The following is a 25,050-nucleotide window of genomic DNA, read 5'->3' on the forward strand; positions in this document are numbered from 1 at the left end:
AGGTCCTCCTGCTTCTGGGGCTGCATGATCCTCAGGTTCCTTGGCTTGTGGCCGCACCCCTCCCATCTCTGCTTCTGTCCTCACATGGTCTCCTGTGTCCCAATGTCCTTCTTGTTATAAGGACACCAGTCACTGGACGTAGGTCACCCTCCTCCAGTACGACCTCATCTGCAGAGACCGTGTCTCCAAACAGTGTCCGGTCACAGACTCCAGGTGGGCACGCACTGGGGGATGTGAACCAGCCTGCTTTGGCCCTTCGTTCCCCTCTTCTGTTAGATGCACACTTTCCTCATCCCCGAACACTGATATTCTGCTCAAGTGTCTGTTAACTCTTCAGAATTCCCGTTTGCTGGCTGTGACCGACTTTGCTTTGTGGTTCGTGGTCACACGTCCCTCTGTCCCGTGGTGACCGCCCAGGACCTTCTGTGCCTGCCCCACCCTCCAATGCGCCCTGTGCAGCGGAACTGCCGAGTCCAGCTTCCCCTTTGGAAGAAACCTCTTCTCTGGAGCCCCAGCAAGGTGGTCCCCCTGGCCAAGCGCTCCTCTGACCTGGCGCTGCTTGTGGTCTGTTCTCCTCATCAACCACGAAGGTGCTGAGACTCCTGCTCACCCCGTGTGCTCCTGAGGCGCTCAGCACAGCAGGACTTCCTGTCTTAAAGCTCGTTGGGTGAGTGGCTGTCAGACGGGTGGGTAGATAAAGAAAGGCACTGACGGCTCCGTCTGCTGGCAGATGGGGCGTGAGGGTTTAACCACCGCTTTCTGGACAAGGAACAGCCAACCTGTCAGCAAAGTCAGGTCAACTAGCAAATCAACAATTCTCCACTAAAAAGGCTTTAAGGGAAACTGGGTTATACATTCTTCTTTGGAGTCTGAGATAACATCAACTTAGTTACATAGAGTCCAGATTTTTTAATTTAAATGATGACTGTGTCACCAATTAGTTGACCAAAAGCAAGATATCTTACCTTGAACAAGACATATACTATATATTCTTTGAGTCAAGTTTCTTCTTTCTCTGTACATCAGAAATTGATATTGTTTACCCGGTAATAAATGTACAGTCACCATAAACAAAGGCTTTCAGAAAATGCAAACAGTGGGCAAAGGTCATGGTCCTGCTCGGTTACAAGCCCTCTCCCTGCCCCACTCCATCCTCCAAACCCCCAACGACGCCCTGGCTAGACTGCAGTGTGGTTGGCTCTGTGTGCACCTGCTGCCCCTCTGTGGCCCCCACCTGGCAAGGACCCAGGTGTAGAGGGTGCAGGTCCCTCAGCAACGTTACCCCATCAGATTCCAAGGTGGCTTAGAGCAAACTCCCTCTAACACCCTTTAGCTGAGACTTGACCTGTTGACTGCTGGCCACACCGCTGCCCGGTACCTCGGAGGTCGTCAGCCCATGCAGCCGACCACACCTCCTCTTCTGTCTGCGGTCCAGCCTGGCCTTGGGGATGCCTCGCCTCCTCCCTCCATCCACCTGCTCCTCATCCAACCCCTCCTCCGCCCATACCTCCACCACCCAGCCCTCTTTCTGCCCACTCCACCCCTGACCCCCTCCTCATCCACCCCCTCTCCCATCCATCTCCTCCCTCCATCCAGGGTCCAGCCTGGCCTCAGGGGATGTGTGAGCTCTGGGAAGTGGCAGGGAGTCTGGCTGTTGCTATTCTTCCTTCTCGAGGCTTCCTCCTGCACGACCCGCTCATCGGGCTGTCCTGGTAAGCGAGCTTGTGGAAGCTGACCACGGCTTGTTCATGCCGCTGGGAAAGTCTGTGCCGGAGGCTCTTGGCCGCACACTGGGCGTCCCCAGGGAGAGGCCATCCTAGGGGGTCCAGGCTGAGCTCATGGAGTAGAATTTGGATGAAAATAATTCCCCATCCTGTTTCTCTGTCATCTAGGTGATGTGTTGACTTCCTTTTAGATTAAATATCGTACTTTCCGCACATGATAAATGAATTCATCCATATAACTTCATCAGTAGGTGGACTGATCATTTCCACCCACTTACTCTTTTGCGTTTTATTGATTGTTACTTATTTGGTTTAGAAAGACCATTCTCACTTTGGGTAATGTGAACCAGATCTGAAGCCTACAACTTGCATTCTTTCTCCTAAGCAAAAAGGGGAGTTCCAGCCAATCTTGCTGGTTTTATTTATAGCATTTTATTTCCTGAGAGAAGACAGGAAAAGTCAGTCTTCCCCTCACTCATCTGGCTTCTCCTCTGTGGTCCCCCAGCTGCGGGTCGGAGCAGGGGCGGGGCTACGGGTGTGGGGGGAGGCTGGACCGGACCGGTGCCCGGTGCTCCAGCAAATGCGAGATCAGAGGAGGAATTATGTCATTTCTCCGAAGGAGTGAGTTCAGCGTGCTTCCGCGTGTGTCTGACTGACAGCCCCACACAGGACCCAGCGCATATAAGGAGCGCCTGCTTCCCGGCGGGTGCCGAGCTCTGAGCCCAGGTCCTCTGCTGAGTGAGGCTGGGTCTCCTCCCGGACCCTCATACCTCCGGGACCCCATTCCCAACTCCGAGAGAAGTCATCCCTGCAGGATTTCCACATACCAGGTAAGAGCTTTTTTAAAATTTACCAAAACATTTCATTGTAGTTTAATTTTCAGAAAAGGCTCTTTTTGATTCTAAGAGGGGAGAAGGAGAAAGTGCAGAATAGGTTTAAAGTAAGGAGGGGGCATGCCTATTAGCACCTAAACAGCAAACCTGTCTTCACCGTGTATTTGTGCTGCTCAGTTGGAAAACTGAGGCAGGTAAACTCCTTTTGAGCGCTTTATTTGCAGGAATGATGCTGTGACCTTCCCGGGCTTTCACATCACCTGAGGATTCTTGTTACTTTCGTGCATGTACCTGCCTGGAAACTTGGGCAGAGGCTTCTGTTTTCAGCTACAAAATAAGACGTTTCCACATAAAGTTTGTTACTGAGGTGCGGCCATGAGAAAGAAACTAGAAAAAAATTGTTCCTCAGAACGTGGAAAATAAGCAGAGAGGTTATAGAGACAAATCCTAAACATTTTTCACAGCTGACAAGTGTTTTTGAACGTTCTTAATGAATAATATTTAGTAAGTCTGTGAAGAGTGTTCTGACTGTCCGTGGACTCCAGCTGTTCTTGAAAGTTTGGGGAATAATTTGCAGATGAAAAGGCAGCGGGGAATTAGCGTGACTTCTGTAAATCCGAGTTGGGTTCCTTTGGGGAAATCACGGCACTCTCGACCGAGGGAAGGAGGTATTTCTCAGTGAAGTTATGTTTGCTTTGATTGTTGATATAAAACGAATTTTAAAAGATCTTTACAAGTTCTAATGATATTCTGTTGCAGACGGCTTTGGAAACCTTTCCTTTGGAAAAAATATGACCTTAAGCAAGCACTAAATGTGTGAAGCGAGGCGTAGGATATGGGAGTGTGTGTTCCCATCCCTATGGCGTGTGTCACAGGATATCATACGTGTTGCCTTCTAAGAACACAGGATTTGATAAGGCTGTACCAGCCATACCCGTGACTCCGACCCTGCTGTGTTCTTTTTTGCTGTCGCGACCGCCTGAGATAAGATGGGACAGATGGCAGAGTGCCGCTACTTCTGCTTAGAATCAGAGGATTTGATTTTGTTAGCAACAGAGTTCAGTGTACTCCCTTGAGGCTGATAGGAAGCTGAGTCTCCAGAATTTGGAAATTTACATTTTGGATGGAGCTTGTCTTTGCCAGAGGCAGTGGTCACTGCTGTCTGCAGGGGACAGAGGTGCACATGTGGCTGAAAGGGGAAAAGACCCGAGCTTTGCAGACGTGCCTGCCCACCGTTTACTCTGAAACACTTGCGTAGTGTTCACTGAGTGCCAAGTGCTAGTCTAAGTCCCTTACGAGGGTTCACTCGTGCAGCTCAGCCCTCTTGAGTCCTAGTAACATCCTTACTGTCACTCGTACTGCGCTGGGTGGTCATGGGACAGCGCATTCCAACTAGCAGCCATGCGCCCTGTGCTTGCTGGGCTTCATAAGCCTTTACAGACACTAACTGGCTTGATTTAGTTCTCACAATAACCCCATGACTAGAAAATTTAAATGCCTATTCTTCATTCTACAGAGGAGGAGACTGAGACCAGAGAGGGTAAGTAAGTTTCCCCAGGTTGCACAGAGGATGCCTGACAAGGCAGCTCTGAGCCCGGCCCGGCGGGGGCTTGCATGGGTACACAGCTGGCTCCTTGATGTGCAGGTGGAACTCAGCGAAATCTGGACTTGCTGTGGAAAGACTGAAAGAAAGTGTCTGGATCCCAGGGGGAAACCTGAGGGTCCTGCGTGGACCCCGCTTCCCCAGCGGATGGTCCCCATCTTGGGGGGAATGGGTAGTTCCAGGTTCCCAGATCCTTCTGGAGAGGGGACTCCTTGGATTTCTTCGTCACTGAGGAGCTCAGGATCTTTGAAGCCCTAAGCAGGGAGGGGTGAGGGTCTCAGCTTGGCTTCGTCTCAGCGGGACGCAGCGTATCGCTGGAGGGGCGTTGGGACCACGTGCTCAGCGGGGAGACCAGGAGGCCGAGCAGGGGTTAACGGTGGAACGGGCTCCTGGCCAGTCTCTGACTTCTGGGCCAGTGTCTGCTGAGCCTGCCAACTGAGAATCCTCAAGAATGGAAAAACAGGCCTCAGGAAAATAGCAAAGCAAAGTAAAAATGATTACTGAGTAGAAGGCTATTTTTTTTTTTGTAATTATGATCCACCAAACTAAGTTTACTTCTGACTCATATACAGTTAATATTTATTCTATTTAATTAAGTCATGTGCAACTTTCTTCTTGGCTATTTACACAAAATGTCTTCATAGGTTATTTTCCCCAAGCTGACATTTTTCTGAATTCAAACTTCCTGGGTTTACATCCTGGCTACACCTTTCAGCAGCATCATTGCTCTGGGCAAGCACTTAACTTCTCTGAACTCCACTTACCCGTCAGTAAAATGGAGATGATAATAATAGTTGTTGCCTCCTAGGTCATCATGAGGGTTAAATAATATGAATATTTAGGACGCCATTAGCACAGTGCTTGTCAGCAAATGCTAGACCAGTGAATACCAGCTACAGTTAGAAGAATCCATTGGAAAAGCACATTTCCTATCTAGCTTTAACTGACCACAAATCCATGTGTTTCGGATTTTCCTATACAAATTCTTTTTAAATGGTCGTATGAGTAAAAATTCCGATGTACACTAGACGTTGAGGTTATGTATTCAGAAGTAACGGGTCTGATTTATCTGCAGGGGTCCAGCTGGGCAGAGGCAGGATGCTGTGGCCGCTGCTGGTGCTGGCCTTCTGGCCCTGCGCTCGGGGTGAGTGTGGACCGCCCCCCCCCCCCGGTGACCTGGGCTCCTGGAGCAAGCCTCACCTGCGGGAGGAGGATGGACAAAGTGGAGGCCTGGATGGAGCACCTCACCTCTTGGAACCTTCTTAACTTAGTTTAAGATAAATCCTCAATTACTTTTGAGTCCATACACCAGGAAATCATTTATTTTTGGAAAATCCAGGTGGTAGAGAAAGATACCCTCCGACCTGGAGATGCAGTCTTTTGCTGGGTGCTTTTCACCTTTTTTCGTATGTGATATTTACAACATACTAAACTTTTTGGTGTTTTATAACTTCTTTCCTTCCCACTTTTTTTTTTTTTGCTCTTAAAAATGTATCAAAAATATTTTTCCATGTGTTTCTTTTCTTACAACATGATTTTTAATGACTGTATAATATTCCATTAGAAGGTAACCCCCAGTATTTTTAGGTCAATTCCCGTTTCCTTTACACATCCCATCTACACTAGTATAAATGACGCCTCATGGAATACTGTCGTGAATACATATATCCTAGAGTTTGTGATTATGTATTTAGGATAGCTTCCCAAAGTAAAATTGCTGAGTCAAAGGTTTTAATTATTTTAAGGATTTTTGATATATGGGCAAATAGCTCTATCGCAGGTAGTAAAATGACACTTCTATCAACAACACTATGTATTATAATGCTTTAATTTGCCAAGTATTAGATGGAAAGTTATTCTCTGTTTAAACTTTCTGTTCAGAAAATCATTGTGAATGACTTAAAGTGTTGGGGTTTGGTGAGGTCTGACAGCGTCTCTTTCCAGTAGTTTAGACGGTGACTTAAGACCATTCATTTGTGGCCTAATGGCTCATTGCCTCTCAGATGCCCCCCTGCAGGGTGAGCTCTGAGTGGGAGCACGTCTTCCTACAAAATGAGGGATTCCCACGTGACGAGCTCAAGTCAGCTGATCTGTCTAAGAAAGCGACATGAAATGTAATCGCTTTCTAGTAACGCGCCAGTGGCAAGACCGGAGGTGCACGTCCCTGCAGGATGTTCTTCTGGGCAATCAGATGCTAGAAAGAAGGTCGCCTTCGAGCTTCAGCTCTGGGTGGAAGACAGGGAAAGGCAGGCGGCCAGGGTCCTGGTCCGGGAGCAGGGGGGACCGGGCATGACCCGGACGCTGCATCCTTCCTGGAGGAAGGCTGGCTGGGCAAAGCGTCAGCTGGTCTGAAGAGAGGGCCCCTGACTGGTCAAGGGTGGAGCCGGTCCTGCGGAAGCAGATGTCTGGGGAGGGAGGATAGCGGGGGGTTTCGAGGAATAAAGCCCTAGCACCCCGGTGAGGAAGCGGGGGGACTTGGGGCCCCGAGCTGAGGATGCCTGCACCTCCTGCTCCCCGTGACCTCCTTGCTCTGCTCCCCGGGCAGCCGGCGACCAGGACGAGGACACCGCCTTCGATCTCTTCAGCATCAGCAACATCAACCGCAAGACCATCGGGGCCAAGCAGTTCCGGGGGCCGGACCCCAGCGTGCCCGCCTACCGCTTCGTGCGCTTTGACCACATCCCTCCGGTGAGCGCGGAGCATCTGGATCGGATCGCCGAGGCCATGCGGCAGAAAGAGGGCTTCTTCCTGACGGCCAGCCTGAAGCAGGACCGCAAGTCCAGGGGCACCCTGCTGGCACTGGAGGGCCCAGGCGCCGCACACAGGCAGTTCGAGATCGTGTCCAATGGCCCCGCCGACACCCTGGACCTCACGTACTGGGTGGATGGCACCCAGCACGTCATCTCCCTGGAGGACGTGGGCCTGGCTGATTCCCAGTGGAAGAACATCACCGTGCAGGTGACCGGAGAGACCTACAGCCTCTACGTGGGCTGCGACCTGATGGACAGCTTCACGCTGGACGAGCCCTTTTACGAGCAGCTAAAGACAGAGAAGAGCAGGATGTACGTGGCCAAGGGCCCCGCCCGAGAGAGTCACTTCAGGGTAGGTTCTGCGGGCCGCAGCCTAGGGCCTGGGGACCCCAGTGAGGGCCCCGCTTAGTGCGTTGCCTTGTTGAGGGGTCGGGTGTGGCCTTGGCGAAGCAGACACACGTGCACCTACCTACAACAAGCTCCACGTGCACAATGCACACCCACTGGCACATGCAATCATGTACACGTGCACACACTATACACGTATACACACGCATGCACACACACTCATAGACACTCTTACGTGCATACACAGCACACACGGCTTTCTGCACCAGGAATGAGCAGAGCCAGCTGTCACAGGTGCCTTTTCTTAGCTGCACAAATGGTCACCGATTTCCTGATTGAAGATTGATTTGATGATTGAGGAATCAACCCCATTCAAATGTCTCTATAATCCCAGACCCCCAGATTCCAGTTCAGTACTGACATGACAGGATGACAGGAGAGCAAACTATGTTTTCTAAGGAAGGGGCTATTGATTTATGAGGGAATAGTTCCATGTTCACCTCAGTTAAAAATATTTTTTACAAGAGGATCTTTCTAAATGCAAGTGTTTAGAAGCTGCAGTGGAGGGTTAGTAACTATTCTCCCCCAGGTGTGTGTGTATTCTTTGGAAATAAATGTATGGTTAGACTCAGTTATTTCAGTAAAGGCTTAGAGATGCTGGTCGTGGTCTCTGGCCATTGTCAGGAAGCCCCCCAGGCCCACGTGGCCGACCGGCCTGGCTGGGACGAGCCCCTCGCTGTCACAGGGCAGACGGCCTGGTCTCATAGCTGTACCGTGTTTTCCGTGGTTGGAGCACTGCACGTTCCCGAGACCGACGGCCGCGTGCGGGAACACCAGGCACCCTCAGAGTCCCCTGCGGAGAGAGTGTGGCCCCCGCTGTCCCCTGAGCGTGTTCAGAAGACAACCCTTGCCATCCCTCTGGGGGCCACCGCCCCTTCTCTAAGACACTCTTCCTTCTCCTCGGGTCAACCCCACTGTCTGCCTCTTGCCTCAAACGAAGCTTCAAAGTAACATATACAGATAACCCATTAATGAGATTTCAGACCTGCTGAGGGTAAAAGCGCAGAAGAAAATGTTCTCACTGCTATAAGGTTACATCTTGTATTTTTGAAATATCGTTTAATGTGGCATCGAACATTTGCTGTTTATCCAACTCTGTTTCTTTCCTTGTACATTTCAGGGTTTGCTGCAGAACGTCTACCTGGTGTTTGAAAACTCTGTGGAAGATCTTCTGAGCAAGAAAGGTTGTCAGCAAAGCCAGGGAGGTAGGTGTCTGAGCTGCGTGTGGTGCCCCATGTCCCACCTCTGATGGGTTCCTCCTTTGGTGTGTGGGGAGGGGCCGGTGGCACATAAGTAAACATGTTGGAATATGTTTCAAGTGCCGCCATGGCCTTGAATGAGTTCGCTGGTCAGCTTGGATGTGTTGGCCTCTGAAACAATACATTGCTTGAAGGATTAATTATGAATATATTTTAATTATCCAATATAATCCATTTTACATGCCAAAAAATAAATCCCTGGCATTTTAACATGATTTTAAATACATGCAACTATTCCAGTTTACTGATGTGTGAAGATCATCTTAATAAGATAACACCACAGATGTTTTTCCAACCTGGTTTATGGAAGTTTTTTATACTATTCACAACTGTTGATACAGCCTTATTATGAAAATGGACGCCACTTGAATCATTGACAGATAATCCCACGCTGTCTGTTGATTGCATTTTGAATTTACATTCAACCATAATTTGTCAACATTGTCTTGAGCATTTGATATTTGAAGGTCACTATGCCGGGCTCTTTGAATGCAATGTGTCATTTCATCTTCAAAACCCCTTGAGCTGGGCTCATCCACTTTCCTCACTTTACAAATAAAGAAGCGAGGTGCCAGGAGGGCCCGCTAATTGTCGGGGGAGTGGCCTGTGAGCATCGGAGCAGCGCACCTCCCGCCCCCAGGCTGAGTCCCACACAAGGGGCTCTTATCTGCCACGTGATCCCATTTTCCGATTTACTTCCATTAAAAGCCTTCTTCATGTCAACTGTAAGCAAATATAAATTGTCCTTGTATGGATCCTTGCGTAAGGACACGTAGGATTTGATGTCTGTAATGCGCAGTTGTGGCTTTGTGACCCAGCCCTTGACCCCGGAGCGGGAGTGCTGGCTTGACGTTTCAGAGCCCGGAGCCCCGAGCGCTGGCACCGCAGGCAACACCCGAGTCTTTCCATCCAAGGCCGTGCACCTTTCAATCTGTGCGTCTTTCAACAGTTGGCCAGTTGAGTTCAGGGAAGGAAAGAAATTAAATTGTGACTTTTGGTGGCCTGCGCAGTGAGAGGACCTTATAAGGCCTCCTGTCACACACCCTCAGCTCCAAACTCGCTGAGCACCACAGCCTCTGAAGCTCTGGACCACATCCCATCCCAAACCGCCAGCTCCGGCTGAAATGCCAATATCAGCCCCTTTGGATTAGGTCATAGTCTTTTTTTGTAGGGAGGTGAGGTCATAAAAAAGCAAAAGTTCTAAAAAGGCTAAGACAGTACTAACTGACATCCCACAGGACACAGAAAGAGGAGGTGGTCCCGGGGGCCCTGATGGAGGGAGACTTGCTTGTCTCTAGATAAGAGCTTAGCATCCTTGGAAGTGGTCACCCGGCGGGGTGGGCACGTCTCTGTGACAGAGAAAAGGAAAGGGGCCACTTGACCCTCGATGGGGGGCGGAGAGTGGACGTGGCCCTCACCCCGGTCCCTGCCCTGCATGCCACGAACGGGGGGTGTCCTATCCTGAGGAAGGGCCCTGCCCATCTTCCATGAGACAGTCGTGGGACTTCCAGGCACTTTTGTTGTTGCTGTATTTTTATTCTTCTACATACATGTAGTGATTAATATGCTTATGTCTGTGTGGTTATATATGGTTTTAGGTCTGGTGAGTCTGAGGTATCAAGGTGAGTTGCAACAAGGATTTACAACCAAGTAACAAAACTCGATCATAGACTGACAGAATTATAACATTGACAAGTTGTAACCCAGTAATGGAACGTATCAGACAAGACAGCTGAGCATCACTGCGGAGAGGACACTGGGGCTGGCTTGTCGGCCGCACCCCAGCTGGCCAGGCTCCCCCGAGGGCGACACCCGTCTCGGCACTTGCCCAGATCACTTTTGTAACTAGTGGCATAGCCGCGTGTGTCCCACGTTCAGGGACTTGCAGGGGCTTGTACTATTTCTGGGGTAGTGAGCTCTGAGCCCATGGTTGGGATTCTGCCTTTCGGGGGTCTCGTGAGGCCAGCAGAGAAATGACGAAATGACTCATTTAGCAAGAAAAGAACTGAATTTGCCTTAATGCAGTAGCCAAAAGAAAAGGTGTTTGGGATGGAAAAATGGGATAAATGAGGAGTGAAAGGAGTTGTCGGAATTTATGGAGAATACGGGGCTGGAAACAGGTTTAGGGTGGGGGACCAAAAGAAGGAACTTATCTTAGATAATAAATTATATAAATATTTATATAAAAACAAGAGAAACAGGAAATTGTTGCCTCTAATGAGTTTGAACACGATGCAGGATGCAGATGTACGTCTCCGAGGCGTTTTGCATTTTTCCATCCCTGAGCTGAACTTTCGCTCTGCTGATGGGTGGTGTCTCAGGCTCAGTCCCCACGGTGCTGTGCGGTGGGCAGTGTCCTTTGGTACAAGCAGGGCCGTAATGGGAAACACCCCCACCAGCTCTCGGGTTCTTGGGCACCACGTAGCTCAAGTGCTCTGGATAGCGCCCTGCGGGCCCGGCCAGGCTGTGGCCAGAGGCCGGCGGGCTCACTCTTCCGCGTCTTCCCCGCAGCCGAAGCCAACGCCATCAGCGAGAACACGGAGACGCTGCACCTGAGCCCCCCAGTCTCCATGGAGCACGTGGGCCGGGGCGAGGACAAGGGCCCGGAGGTGTGCGAGCAGTCCTGCGAGGAGCTGGGCAGCATGATCAGGGAGCTGTCTGGGCTGCACGTCATCGTGAACCAGCTCCACGAGAACCTGCGCAAAGTGGTGGGTGCCCGGGGACCCTCCTCGAACCACGAGTAACCTCGGCTGTCCACCATTAGCCAGCACTATCCACCACGACCCCCCACTAGCCACTGCTAGCCAGGAGTAACCACCCGGCTCCCTGGATGAACAGGCTGGCGGTCCCGGATGTGTGGTTAAATGCCGTGTGGCTAGAGGGCGGGAGAGGGATGCTTCTGGAAAATGTGCTCACGGGCCACGGCCTTCCTCTCAGTCCTTCAGCCCTGGGGATTCGTCTCCCAGGAAACAGAAAGCCTGCACACGGAGGGAGGCATGTTCATTTAAAGAATGGCGTTCAGAGTGGACCTGTCCCCGAAGGCACGAGGTCATAACAGGCAAATTGGTTTTCCTCTCCACAGCACGTCTAGGGGGAGAGCACGTGCCTCGTCTTAGGAAGCATGCTTCAGGGCTCAGAGCAGGTTGCTGGCAGCAAGCAGCCTCTGCTGGCCCATCCTCCCGTCATGTCATCCTCAGGCTGAGCTCAGCCCGAAGGAAGCTTGTGCCCTGGGGTCGGGGGCACAACCGAGGGAAAGAATAACAGAGGGGAGGGGTCCCCAGGCCCCTGAGGCTCTGCTCCACCCAAGGGCCCTGAGCGGGTTCTGACTCGAGTCCTGGATGGGGCACTTCCGCTCCAGCTAGGGCGCTGGCTGGGCAGTACCCATGATGAGTGTGGCTTCTGGAATGTTCTACCATGTGCTGGGCAGGGACAGGAGCCAGAGTGGGAGTAAGACCACCCTCCCCGCCCAGCGCTCACCACTTCATGGAGCCTCCAGGGCTGGGGGCGCCGAGACCAGGGACACCTGCAGGCGGGGGCCCTGCCGGGCGGGAATCTTCATAAACGTGGAGGACTTTCCCCCGAGCTGCACGTGGCGTGCGACCTGCAACTCTCCGGCTGCTTGGGCCGACGCAGCGCCTCGGCCCTGCTGGTGCCGGTGGCATCCAGGTGGTCCTGGCGGGGGAGGGGCTGCAGACGGGAGGCCGAGACAGGAGCGGGGGAGCCTTTGCCCCCGACGCTTCTCTCTTTCAACTGGAAAGAGCTTCGGGAGAAGTTTACCTACATTGGAGTCGGGGATTAAGGACATTCGCCAGTTCCCTGAATCACACAAAAACATCAGGATGGTGTGTTTCTGTCCATTTTGCGCCAGAGGTGGGGGTCCATATCTTTTGGGTGATTCTCAAAGCGCCCAAATCAGAAACGTTAGCGGGAGCAGGGTGCCTAGAAGGAGGGAGGTGACCACACACGTGCTCAGGGGACAAATGGTGTAACTTTCACTGAGTTGATTTTTTTTTTTTAAACTTTGCATTGTTTCCTGCAGTCTGTAACCCCCAAGACAGCAGAGCTTATTTATGTCTGTTTGCCTTTGCCGTTGTGCTATCAGAGCCGTGTCTGTCACGCTTGGAAGAATGGATGAATTCAAGAATTGAAGCTTAGTTTTCAGCTGCAGGTGGCGGGAGGGACCCCACCCCCCGTGGTCCAGCATGAGGCTCCTTCACGGCTGGACGCCCTCCATCCGCCCGTGTACGATGGCTGCATAGCCGTGCTGCGGCTGTGCTGACCCCTTTCCCTCCTCTTTGCAGTCAAGTGACAACCAGTTTCTCTGGGAGCTCATTGGAGGACCCCCCAAGACCAGGAACATGTCCGCCTGCTGGCAGGACGGCAGGTTCTTTGCGGAGAATGAAACCTGGGTGGTGGACAGCTGCACCAAGTGCACCTGCAAGGTGAGAGGGGCACACGGTCTCCTGGCGGCGGCCCGGGCTGGGGGCCTCCCGCGCGCTGCTCCCCGTGCCGCGCGTGGGGCGTGGGGAAGGGGGCCACCTCCAGGGAGGCCCGAGTCGGCCCCGTGCTTCTGCGCCCAGAGAGCCGGGGAGGGTGCAGCCAGTGTCACCCGGTGGCTGGCCGGCCCCCCGCTTGTTTGTGTTTGATGCCACTCCGTCCTGCGAGGGCCTCGGGTTTGGCACAAGCCGATGGGGGTGGGGTCACTGCCCACGACACGACATGCCACTTGGTTTCCTTATGTCCTGCCACCTGGTCTCCACCGCTGGGGGCCTGGACACCGGACGCCGCTGCGACCTTGCGCGTCCTCCCGCCCGCAGCGCGCGGAAGGCCCGGTGCCCGCGGCTCTGCGGACGGAGAAAGGAGCTTGCGGGCCCGGCGAGAGACGCGCCCGCGTCCCTGTACCCAGCGGGGTCTGCGGGCAGAGACCTCCAGCCTTCCTGCCGACCTTCCAATCCAGCCCTGGGTCAGTGTTCACGTTCCTAAATGAGTGACATACACGCCTCTTTTCCTTGTAGAAATTTAAAACCGTTTGCCACCAGATCAGATGCCCTCCCGCCACGTGCGCCGACCCGTCGTTTGTGGACGGCGAGTGCTGTCCCTCCTGCTTCCACGGTGAGCGCCCGGCGGGCGGGCGGGCGGCGGCCTCGGCTCCAGCGGCCCCGGCCGTGTGACCGTGCGGGTCTGTGTCGGACGGTCCCGCAGGGGCCGGGGCTCCGAGGTCCTCCCGAAGCGCCCGGATGCTCGTGGCTCCGGGGTCGCGGCGCCCCTGCTCCCCCTCAGCCTTCCCTCCTGCGCTGGTCCAAAGCCACAGCCCCCGCCTCTGTTTGGAGACCCCGTCCCCCTCCCCTAGCTGACCCTGGAGCATCTGCGCCTCCTTCACACCCGGCTCCCCGCCCCTTCCTCGTGGTGTCATCAGCAGCGTTGACTGAATTGGGTGGTTTCTCTGAGAACTGCTCCGCGTGTCCTGTCTGTCTTTCGCTGTCTGGTCCTCATCCTGGTCTGGGGGCCTTGAGCCTGGTGACCAGGGTGGGGCTGGGCAGCTTCCCTGTTCGGGGAGCCCACGGACATGAGCACAGGCTCCGCCCCTCCATGAATCCGAGCAAAATGTGGCTTTTCCAGGTTTCAGATTCTTAATCTGTAAAATAGAGAATGAGTGTCCCCATGACACAGGGTTAGTTTTAGGATGAAAATAAACAGCACGATATGTACAAAAGTGCCTGACATATATTAGGTGTTAAACAGAGACCAAACCGGACATGCTACAGAGAGTAACAGTGTAATTGCGGGAGCCTGAGGGTCCACGTTTGCCCAGAGGGAGCCGTTTCATGTTGTTGAGTAAAAGCCCAGGAAAGGTCTCCTCAAGTTCTTCTCTTCCTGCTTCTGAGACGTTGAATCGTAGCATGTTCACAGGGTTCTTTCCTCGCTGAATGTGACAGCAGGGTGATGGTATCTTTACTATTTACCAGAAAGATCTCTTGCATTAAGGTACATCTTTTCTGTTATTTAGAGATTGATAATTTCCTGTGAAGAATTTCTTGGCAAGAAATTGCCTTTTTATTTAACTTGTTCCAATTTAAAGTATTTGGGATGAAATTTAGTGTCCTGTAATTTCAACCAAAAATTGAAGTTTCATCACCATATATAAATCAGCACACGGAGGTTCAAGCGGAAGCAACTCACATCTTAGCAACTCCAGCGAAACCTTGTGCAGGCAGTGTTCAGCGCTCTCCTTTGTGAAGCCGTTAGAAACATCCACAGACCCCTCTCCTGCCTGTAGACACTGGGTTTCTGGCCAAGCTCCTCGTACACCCCCCTGCTTCCCCTTTCCTGGGAGGGCAGCCCCTGAGCTCCGACCCTGGCACAGACGTGGGGTGGTCTTGGTGTCTGCCCCCTGCCAGCATCCACCTGGGGCATCCAGCTTGGACCCCAGGGCTGGGCTCTGCTGTGTGGGGCAGTCCCTGGGGAGGTCTGATGGGCAGTGGTGTTCCCCCCAGCAGACGGCGAGGAAGGCTGGTCCCCATGGGCGGAGTGGACCGAGTGCTCTGCCACCTGCGGGCCTGGCACCCAGCAGAGGGGGCGGTCCTGCGACGTCACCAGTAACACCTGCCTGGGGCCATCCATCCAGACGCGGTCGTGCAGCCTGGGCAAGTGCGACCACCGCAGTGAGTGTCAGAGGCCGGGCCGGCCCGGGGTGGGGGACAGGGCCCAGCCCCAGGGGTCTTGGGGGTCCTGAGAACCCCTGCTGCTGCCCTTTCTGGGAGGTGCTCCACCCGGCCCAGGCATCCTGCTCTTCCCCACCTGGGCTCCCCGCTCCTGCCCGGTTGATGAGCAAACTCCCCGGACGGGTCAGCCCCGGCCTTTCACTCAGCGCCCTGAGCCTCTGATGTCCTTGTTCCCTCCACGCGCTAGTCCGGCAGGATGGTGGCTGGAGCCACTGGTCGCCTTGGTCCTCCTGCTCTGTGACCTGTGGGGCCGGCAATGTCACCCGCATCCGGCTCTGCAACTCACCAGTGCCGCAGATGGGCGGGCGGAGCTGCAAGGGGAGCGGCCGCGAGACCAAGGCCTGCCAGGGCCCGCCCTGCCCGGGTGAGTGCACAGCGGCGGGGACCGGGCTCGGGGCCGGGCTTCAGCAGGACACAGGCGCGGCGCGGCCCCGCGAGATCAAGGCACTGGGATCCCCTTGGTCGGCTGGTTTCTGGAAGCTGGGCCTTGGGGTGGATACCAATCGCGGTGCTCAGCTCTGACCTCCCCTGAACAAGCTCCAATTAATCCACAATGGAGCAGAAATAGGCCAGGACCGAGGGGGAAGCGACAGCAGGCATAGGAGGGGGTCTCAGGAGGCGGCCTCCCCTGCATCTGGGGCATCTGGGGCCTGGGTTTGGGAGAACACGTGCTCCCCGCACCAGGCCTGCTCTGGGACTTGGGCAGGGTCTTCACCCGGAAAAGGCTGTGCTGTGATTCTTCTCCCTACTGAGTTATCCATACTGATGATGAGTGACAGCCATTTAAAATGAAACTCAGCTCCACACAGCTTTTCAGACGTGAGCACCTCTTTTCCGTGGCACGGGTGGACCCGTAGCCAGAAGTCCCCGGTCAGTGGACCCAGGTTCTGGGCGCAAAAGATTGTGTGATTTCCCTTCCCGGAGACAAAACAAAAACAACTGAACTGTCATCATCTGCATCCCTCCCTGGCCATACGGTCCCGAGAGGACTTTCCTACCAGGTTTCCTCCACGTGTGGAGACATGGCCTTATCCCAGGCTCTTTGTCCTGAGCCCCCAGCACAGGCCGCGCCCCCCGAGTGACCCCTCTGTCCTCTCTCCCCCAGTCGACGGTCGGTGGAGCCCCTGGTCCCCATGGTCGGCCTGCACGGTCACCTGTGCCGGAGGGATCCGGGAACGGACGCGCATCTGTAACAGCCCGGAGCCCCAGTACGGAGGGAAGGACTGCGTCGGAGACGTCAAGGAGCATCAGATGTGTAACAGGAGGAGCTGCCCCGTAGGTGGGTGTGCACGGATGGGCCCACAGCCTCCAGCCTTTCGGCCGACGGGCGTCTGTCGTGGGGTCTGGACGCTCCAGCCGCAGGCGTCTTTGAAGACACCACTGGGTTTTAATTCTGATTAAATGTATAAAAATCCTTGGAAAATACAGAGAAGAGAAATCAGTTCTACTCACATGAAGTTTTACCCTCTGCTCTATGTCCCTCTGGCATTTTTACATAAAAGCAGAAAGCATGCCGTGCAGAGTGGAACATCGTAGGTAGTGCGGTCACAGTGGACGCGTGCCCCGTGACCCCCTACATCTCCGATGCTTTATCCTTGGGGGTGGTGGCTTTGGGTGGCTGTCCCCAGCATCTTCCTAACCCACTCAGTTTCGCCACAGCTGAGCCCCAGAGTGTGTGAAGGGCATCACCCGGGCCTGGCGTGTGGCTTCATTACGGCGCCGCCTGCTGGCAGCTGCTGACTCTGCCCTGCTTCCTCCACGCAGACGGCTGCTTGTCCAACCCCTGCTTCCCCGGAGCCGAGTGCCGCAGCTTCCCTGACGGGTCCTGGTCCTGCGGCTCTTGCCCGCTGGGTTTCCTGGGCAACGGCACCCACTGCGAGGACCTGGACGAGGTGCGTGCCCCCTCCCCCGGCGGCGGGGCGTCCCTCGGAGGTGGGGAGCGCGGGCTCACGTCTGGCCTGCTGGTCCCCGCAGTGTGCCGTGGTCACCGACGTGTGCTTCACGACCAGCAAGGCGCACCGTTGCGTCAACACCAACCCCGGCTTCCACTGCCTGCCCTGCCCCCCGCGCTACAAGGGGAGCCAGCCCTTCGGCGTCGGCCTGGAGGCGGCCAGGACGGAGAAGCAGGTGAGCGGCTCGGCCTTCCGCGCTCCTGTGAGAGACAGCAGGGCAGTCAGGCGGGAGCTGGGACTGGAGCGTGGACGGGACGGGAGCGGGCACGGCGGCCGGGGGGAGAGATGGTCTCACTCTGCCGGCTAGCGCGACCCCACCCGCAGGGGCCACAGGGCTGAGTTTTCACTCACAACATCCCAGAGGGCCAGGGTGGGGACTCGTGGTCTCCCCGTGACCCCAGGCGCCACCGGAGGCCTGACGTGACCTTGCTGTTGCTCGGGCCCTTCCAGGGGAGCAGAGCCCCTGGTCTCTGGACGCTGCCCCCTCCTCAGCGTCCCGTGGGCGGGCGGGAGCCCTGCGCCCTGCACGCGGCCCTCCCGTCGGGGTCGGGGTCAGGGTCAGGGTCAGGGTCAGGGCCAGGGCCAGGGCCAGCACGCGCCCTAACCCGCTCGGCCCTCCCGCAGCTGTGTGAGCCTGACCCGTGGGCGGGCGGGAGCCCTGCGCCCTGCACGCGGCCCTCCCGTCGGGGTCGGGGTCAGGGTCAGGGGCAGGGGCAGGGCCAGGGCCAGGGCCAGCACGCGCCCTAACCCGCTCGGCCCTCCCGCAGCTGTGTGAGCCTGAGGAGCCCTGCAAGGACAAGAGCCACAGCTGCCACAGGCACGCGCAGTGCCTCTACCTGGGCCACTTCAGCGACCCCGTGTACAAGTGCGAGTGCCAGACGGGCTATGCGGGCGATGGGCTCATCTGCGGGGAGGACTCGGACCTGGACGGCTGGCCCAACAAGAACCTGGTCTGCGCCACCAACGCCACCTACCACTGCATCAAGGTGAGGGTGGGGCGGGGCCTCCCGCTTCCTCAGGCCCCAGTGGTTCCAGCTCGGGGCACCTGTGCCCCTGGAGGCGCCTCTACGGGTCCAAACAGTCGGAGGCTCCCTGTGGGCCCTGCCCTCCGCGTGGTCCCCACCCCAGAAGCTGACGGGAGCCGGGGTGTCACTGCCCACCCACTAGCCCCTCCAAGGCGTCTGCCTAGTGGGTTTCTGCAAATTCCAGGATCACTCTGGAGAAGCAGCTGATCGTGGGGAGCTGGGAGAGGACGCGGCACCTAATACATGTTTGTTAACTGAACACAAAGAGAGGCTTGAAATCACTGGGGGCGGGGCGATGTAAACAGGCCCCACCCTCCTCCAAGGCTACGGGGGCCTGAGGTCTGCAGGTGGGCCGGGCTATGGTCACGCAGAGTCTAGCAAACAGTTTTCTTTGCAAAGAGCCCCGTGTGCTGCACACAGGAAGCGGTTAGGGCCCCTGGGTGAGTGGGGCTTCCTTAAGGCCTGTATCAGAGTGGGGTCCTTTCCTGGGGCCACTGCAGCCAATGACCACAAACCTGGTGCCTTTAAACGGCAGGACTTCATCCTCTCACAGTCCAGAGCCAGGAGTCTGAGGCCAAGGTGTGGCAGGGTTGAGCTCCCCTGGAGCCGCCAGGGGAGGGTCCTTCCCGCCCCTCCCACCTTCTGGGCCCTCCAGGTGTCCGTGGCTTGTGGACACATCGCCCCAACCTCTGCTTCTGCCTGCTCGTCTGTGCGTCTGTCTCAAACTCCCCCTGACGCCCTTATAAGGACACGCGTGGCTGTATTTAGGGCCCATCTGGATACTCCAGGGTAAACTCGTCCTTTCAAGACCCTTATATCAATCGCATCTTTTGCATATAAGGTGATATTAACTCTACCATGTAAGGTGATAGTCACTCTTTTGCTACTTAAGGTAACATTGACAGCTTCTAGAGGTTAAGACATGGCATATATTTAGGGGATCACCATTCAGACCACTAAACAAGGTGTACCAGAACGTTGTAGTGAAGTTTTATACCTTAGAAGCTTCAGAAATATAAATACTACAAACTCACGAAAGACATTACTTGCAAATGTAAATATATTAATCTATTTAATATTTATTTATTCTCGTGAATTTTGAGTAAGAGAGTTTTAAATTTTTTCTTTCGCCCTCTTGATTAAAAATGGCAGATGTTGACTGAAACAAAAAGTGAATCTGCTTTGAAATAATAGAGGCAAAGTTTGCAACCTTCATTGTATCTCCCTGACCACCTTCCCTGACCTAACAAGGTCAGGTGTCAAGCTTGGAAATCCCCGCAGGAAGTGGGTGCTTATCGGATGCGATTATTGATGAAGATTTCCACTAGGGACCCAGGGTGCCCTGGTACCGTAGCAGGAACAATGGAAGGTGTCCACGAGGCAAAGGACAACCTTTTTTTTTTTTTCGTTTTTGTGGAACTTCAGACAGGAATTTAATAACTACAAAGGTGGCACATCAAAATTTGCACATTATATTTGCATTAAATATAACTTATGGGAACAAACAGATGCAAAAGCAAGACAGTTCATGAGAAGCCCCCTCACCCCGTCTGAGAGGGTCCCTCACTCATCCCTGCAAAGGTGCTGAATCCCTCCCTCAGGACCTGTGTTCACACCACAGGAATATGCTCTCCTCCTTCACGGGCTGGAGTTGAAGCTTGGCTCCAGGCATGGCCCTGGGCTGTGCTTCTGGTCAGACCCCTGACCCCCTTGAACCCCTGGGGCTTCTGGGACACCTGTGTTAATGGCATCGAAACACCTTCACGTGGACCCTCTCCTGGTGTTTCCAGCTCCCTCAGGCTGCAGTGTCTGTACAGCTCGGGTTTGAGTCCTTATATCATTGGACTGAAACAAAATGACTTTTTTTTCCCCCATTATGGGAATTCTCCACTTCTTGGGCAGAGCTGAATCAGGGAGATGGTTTGGGGCGCTGGGCCTCGGTTCCTGAACAGAGACTCTAGGCCACCTGTTGGCTAGTGAGGGCTGAAGGTTTATGACCTTGGCTCTTGGGTGGATGCTTGGAGTTTGTGGGAAGCAATGGGACAGGGGGCTCTGCCCTGTCCTGTATTTTCATTCTCTCCTGGTTCCCGCCGTTGTTCAGCTGCATACAGGGATCCCGAGCTCAGGACACAGGCTTCTTTTGCCTCAACTCACTGGTGGCGGCGATGTCGGTGCTAGAGCAGCATCTGCGGGGAAACGCGGGGCCCCCCGCCCCGCCACGAGGTCTCCGTTCTCCTGCTCCCGCGAGGACAGGGGCCTGGCGTTGATGTCGCCGGCTCCGCCCTCATGATCTCATCTGAAAGAAGGGCGCTCTTGGGAATGTTTCTGTAACTGGCCTGCTTCCTCTGCTCGCAGGACAACTGCCCCCTCCTGCCTAACTCTGGGCAAGAAGACTTTGACAAGGACGGCATCGGGGACGCCTGCGACGATGACGACGACAACGACGGCGTCAGCGATGAGAAGGTGGGGCCACGCGGCCTGAGCACGCGCCCTCGGGGTCAGGAGCAGGCGGAGCGCGGTGCCCTGCACCCAGCGGCCCCCGTGAACTGCCACCGGGTGTAGCGCTCCCGCGCGAGTAACGGAAAGTCACCGACAGGGACCGTCTGTCCTTCGCACAAGCAGACGAGGCAGCCAGAGCGTGGAGCCGCCTGGGGTGCTCTGCCAGAAGCGCTTTCAGTGGCTTAGTTTACCTTGAACTGCATAAAAGGGACTCATCCCCCCTGCTTCTGGGGCGGGCGCCAGCGATGGGGGCTGCGTGGGATGAGTGATATTGCCACTCCCTGCCTTTAGGGCAGAATTTGGATGTTACCATTTCCCGGGAGAAGTGTTGCAGACATAAGTGATCTGACATGTTAGTTCGTAATTCAGCACTAGCAGAGATAGAGAGGCCAACTTCTTATTCACAGGTTTACTGCATCTGGCTCCCATTGATCCATTAACTCATTCATTCGTTCATTCCCTTGACATTTATATTTCTATCCTCACCATGAAATATGTGCTAGATCACCTTTGCTATAGAAAATATCAAAATTTTTCATAGGGACAGATGCATAAATAATTATAAAATGATTTGATATCAAGAAAGTGTCAGCAAGGGCTACCTTTGCCGACACTTTATCGCTACCTTGATTCTCTTGATCTACTTTGAACACATAGCCTGTAAGTGCTAAGCCATTTTAGAAGCAATTCAGCAAACACCCCTACCCTATTTCTTAAATTCTTCCCTCGCTTTCTCTCTAGGACAACTGCCAGCTTGTCTTCAACCCACGTCAGTTTGACTACGACAAAGACGAGGTCGGGGACCGCTGTGACAACTGCCCCTACGTGCACAACCTAGCGCAGATCGACACGGACAGCAATGGGGAGGGCGACGCCTGCTCCGTGGACATCGATGGGGACGGTCAGTCCCGCGTCCTCCTGACGCGCTTCAGGGCTCGCGGTCGGCGGAGCTCCCAGACTCCATGCTTTATTCTGTGTTGCTGCATAAGCCCAGCTTCACCCGTGCACTAACATGAGACAACGTGATTCATGACGCTTGGCTCGCAGGGGCCCAGCCTCGTTCGGCCCCTTGTCCCCCTGGGTTCCTGGAAGGGGTCGCCGGCCTCAGGACCCCGCTTCGGAAAACTACGCGTTTGTCACCTTCCTTTCCTGACCCCGAGCTCTTGCCCTGTGTCCTTGTGCCCAGTCCTGGTGTCTTCTCTCAGGTCCACCTCCGTTCACAGCCCCCGGAACCCAGTTCCCTGTCCTGACCCAGCCGTGCTTCTGAGAAAGGCCTGAGGACAGCTTTGTCTCTCCTGTGTTTCCTCCCATTTCCCTCCATGCTGTATTTCTAGCCATTCATTGAATCATTCATTGCAAAGCCTCCCCGAGGGGTTCCAGGTATCCCCGGACTTCAGAAACCTGCGACACCACCAGGTTATTTAACCCTAGATGCCAGTGCCGCGGGCACGAGCTCTACAGCTCACGGCACAGCCTCGCCCTGGGTGTCTGACGCTCAGGAAGCAGCTCGGACAGACTCACACCCACTCCCTCTGACTCCGCCCACCCACCCCCACCTGCATTTGTCTCCTGGCTATTTTCTTGGTGTAACCTGGCATCACACTGACCAGCTTCCAGCAGCGCCAAGACAGCATCCGGCCGTGCTGCTCTCTAGGGCTTTCCAGCAGCCGGGCATCTCCTCCAATCCTCCGTCTGTGAGGTCTGACCCCCTGCATATCTCAGGGGTCCTTTCTCACTGCCTCGCCCCTGGCTCCCCCCACCTGCCAGGACCTCCCCATCTGCCAGGATAAGACAGCTGCCAAGCCTGGCTCAAGCTTTCCTGCTGACTCACTGATTTGTGAGGTTTTGCTTTGCCCTTCGAGCCTGATTACTGTTAACTCAGTTTTCATAACCCCAAAGTTGATGAAATTCATTATCTATTTTCAGATTTCTGGGTATAAGGCACTGTAGCTAAACCCCCTGTCAGCCTCTGCCATTGTTATTTTCCTGCTAACGTAGGGAACAGATGAGGCACTGGAGCCCCGGAAGCTGATCAGCGAGGCGAATTTCCTGAATGGATGTTAGGGCAGATAGTCAGCGTGTTTACACTGTGATGACTCACTCGTCAGCCCCCCGTGCCCATTGTCCTCCAGAGACCTCCGAGAGTTGGTTCTGCTTCAAACTGAGGGAATTTTAAGTTTAATGGGAAATCTGCCATGAATCTAATAATCTTTACATTTTATGATTTCTTAGATCATTTTTTATTAAACAAAAGTTTGGCCGTAAGTTGCTTACTGCCATAGGAAGATCAACGTGCCTTTTCTAAACTCCGTATACTTCCGTTTTTCCCCTGAATCCTACAGATGTCTTCAATGAGCGAGACAACTGTCCCTACGTCTACAACACTGACCAGAGGGACACCGACGGGGACGGCGTGGGCGATCACTGCGACAACTGCCCCTTGGTGCACAACCCAGACCAGGTAATTGACCGGTGACTGACCAGGTGTGGCTAAGAGCAGCGGGGGTGGAGGCGCTTCTCAGTCACAGAACATGCATGGCTTTGCAGCTTTCCATCCATCTGCCAGGACGCGACAACACAGGCTTTTCAATCATTGTAATTGAAAACATTGAACTCAGGTCTGAGCATGACTCGTATCTCCATGGCCACTGGCCAGATGAGTGGGGGCCTTTGTCCCACTGTCTGAAAGGAGAGAGTCTTCATCTAATTATCTCCGTATTTCCCTGATGCAAACATAGGAATTGGCTGCTTTTCCAGATTTGCCTTTGGAAGACACGGTGAGAACATAACATACTGATGTAGTTCCTAGAACGTGTTGCAGCAGATGTTGTCAGAAAGGACTTGATTCTGTTGCAGCTAATTCTTTCCAGTCTTCCTTAAAGAAAGTGAATCCCCGTAGGGAGGTGGGTTAGGATGGAGAGATCCCTGGACTTCAGTCCCGGTTCTGGAGGCCGTTTCCTCTCTGCGGTCACGGCTCACGTTGGGAGCGAGGGCGTACAGGCCACGCGTCCTCGGCGACTTTCAACCTGGCATCTGTTTCACGGGATGGATGCCCAATGCTGCTCTCCCCGAACTCTGTCTCCCAGACCGATGTGGACAATGACCTCGTGGGAGACCAGTGTGACAACAACGAAGACATCGACGAGGACGGCCACCAAAACAACCAGGACAACTGCCCCTACATCTCCAACGCCAACCAGGCTGACCACGACCACGACGGCAAGGGGGACGCCTGCGACTCGGACGATGACAACGACGGGGTCCCCGATGACAGGGACAACTGCCGGCTGGTGGCCAACCCCGACCAGGAGGACTCAGACGGTAGGTCCCGTGACAGCCGCCCCGCAGAGGCAGAGAGGTGGCAGGAGCGCGAAATGCCGGGAAAAAGAAGTATGTAGCCCGACTGCTGACGTGAGTAAGTGGTCCATGAGAACAGGATCTGGAGGGAGCAGGGACACAGGACGTGTTAGAGTCTCAGGTAGCGTGGCAGGTAACGCGGCAGGTGCGCAGCTGGGCTCAGTGGTGGCTTGGTTGTCCTCTGGTGTCTGCTGGAGCCTGTGGGTGCAATCCCGGCTGACCGGGGTGCTGCCTGGAGGATACACATCCACCGTGGATGAGACGGGGTGTGGGGTATTTGAGCCCACACGACCCAGAGGCACGTGGAGACTCACTGACTGAAGGGCAGCTCCAAGGACCACCGCCCGCACCCCGAGAGCAGCACAGAACTCATTCTTGACAGGAGGACAGATGGCTTCAGTCCCCACAGCGGGGCTTGGGGGCGCTTGCTGGCTACCGAGCAGCCTTTTACCAGGAGGGAGGCTGGGATGGAGGCAAGGCTGGCGTGCTCAGGGATGTCTTAGGGGTTTTGGAAGCTCCTTTTTGCGTGAGTGTGTGCCTGTCACCCAGTGAGTGGATGTGTGTTGCTGAACAGAACTGAAGGATAGTTTGAAGGCTGTGATGGAAATTCGGGTGAACTCGGTGTCCTTTTCTCCTAAAGCAGTAGGCACTGCAGTGGCCTAATTGCAGTGGTAAGTGGTCATCTGGATCGTCACTATCACCATGGACTGCACGGCCGTGAAGGCCTCAGCAGGCATCTCTCTGTGTGCCAGGCTGGTCCACGGCCCCATGGCCGCATCCCCACCTCATTAGAAAATTTGACAAGATGCTTCCAAAAAACAGAAGTCCACATCTCCCTAGGGAAATCATTTTTCATGAAAGAGTTCTGCTTTCAGTGCCAAACAGATTACAGGCAGGGGTGATTTAGGTAATAGTAGA

The 25,050-nt window shown here is 54.6% G+C and overlaps 1 protein-coding gene across 2 annotated transcripts in view; it reads left to right on the forward strand.

Annotated features, from left to right (window-relative positions):
- Positions 1–2,401: 2,401 nt before the first annotated feature.
- Positions 2,402–25,050, forward strand: part of THBS2 (thrombospondin 2) — a 28,701-nt gene continuing 6,052 nt past the window's right edge. The window contains exons 1-17 of one of the 2 annotated variants that reach the window (XM_082475796.1): positions 2,402–2,554; positions 5,236–5,304; positions 6,706–7,262; positions 8,439–8,523; positions 11,089–11,285; positions 12,879–13,019; positions 13,593–13,689; positions 15,075–15,239; positions 15,487–15,663; positions 16,405–16,578; positions 17,064–17,191; positions 17,274–17,426; positions 18,019–18,237; positions 20,632–20,739; positions 21,517–21,676; positions 23,118–23,236; positions 23,862–24,096. In XM_082475796.1, the coding sequence (XP_082331922.1) occupies positions 5,259–5,304; positions 6,706–7,262; positions 8,439–8,523; positions 11,089–11,285; positions 12,879–13,019; positions 13,593–13,689; positions 15,075–15,239; positions 15,487–15,663; positions 16,405–16,578; positions 17,064–17,191; positions 17,274–17,426; positions 18,019–18,237; positions 20,632–20,739; positions 21,517–21,676; positions 23,118–23,236; positions 23,862–24,096 (2,761 nt within the window). In that variant the 5' untranslated portion in view covers positions 2,402–2,554; positions 5,236–5,258. Of the gene's footprint in view, positions 2,555–5,235; positions 5,305–6,705; positions 7,263–8,438; positions 8,524–11,088; positions 11,286–12,878; positions 13,020–13,592; positions 13,690–15,071; positions 15,240–15,486; positions 15,664–16,404; positions 16,579–17,063; positions 17,192–17,273; positions 17,427–18,018; positions 18,238–20,631; positions 20,740–21,516; positions 21,677–23,117; positions 23,237–23,861; positions 24,097–25,050 lie in introns of both variants that reach the window. The other variant, XM_082475795.1, reaches the window with a different exon arrangement.

The sequence above is a fragment of the Balaenoptera physalus genome (genome assembly GCF_965194825.1).
Source record: "Balaenoptera physalus genome assembly, chromosome: 9".
In the NCBI taxonomy this organism is placed as follows: domain Eukaryota; kingdom Metazoa; phylum Chordata; class Mammalia; order Artiodactyla; family Balaenopteridae; genus Balaenoptera; species Balaenoptera physalus.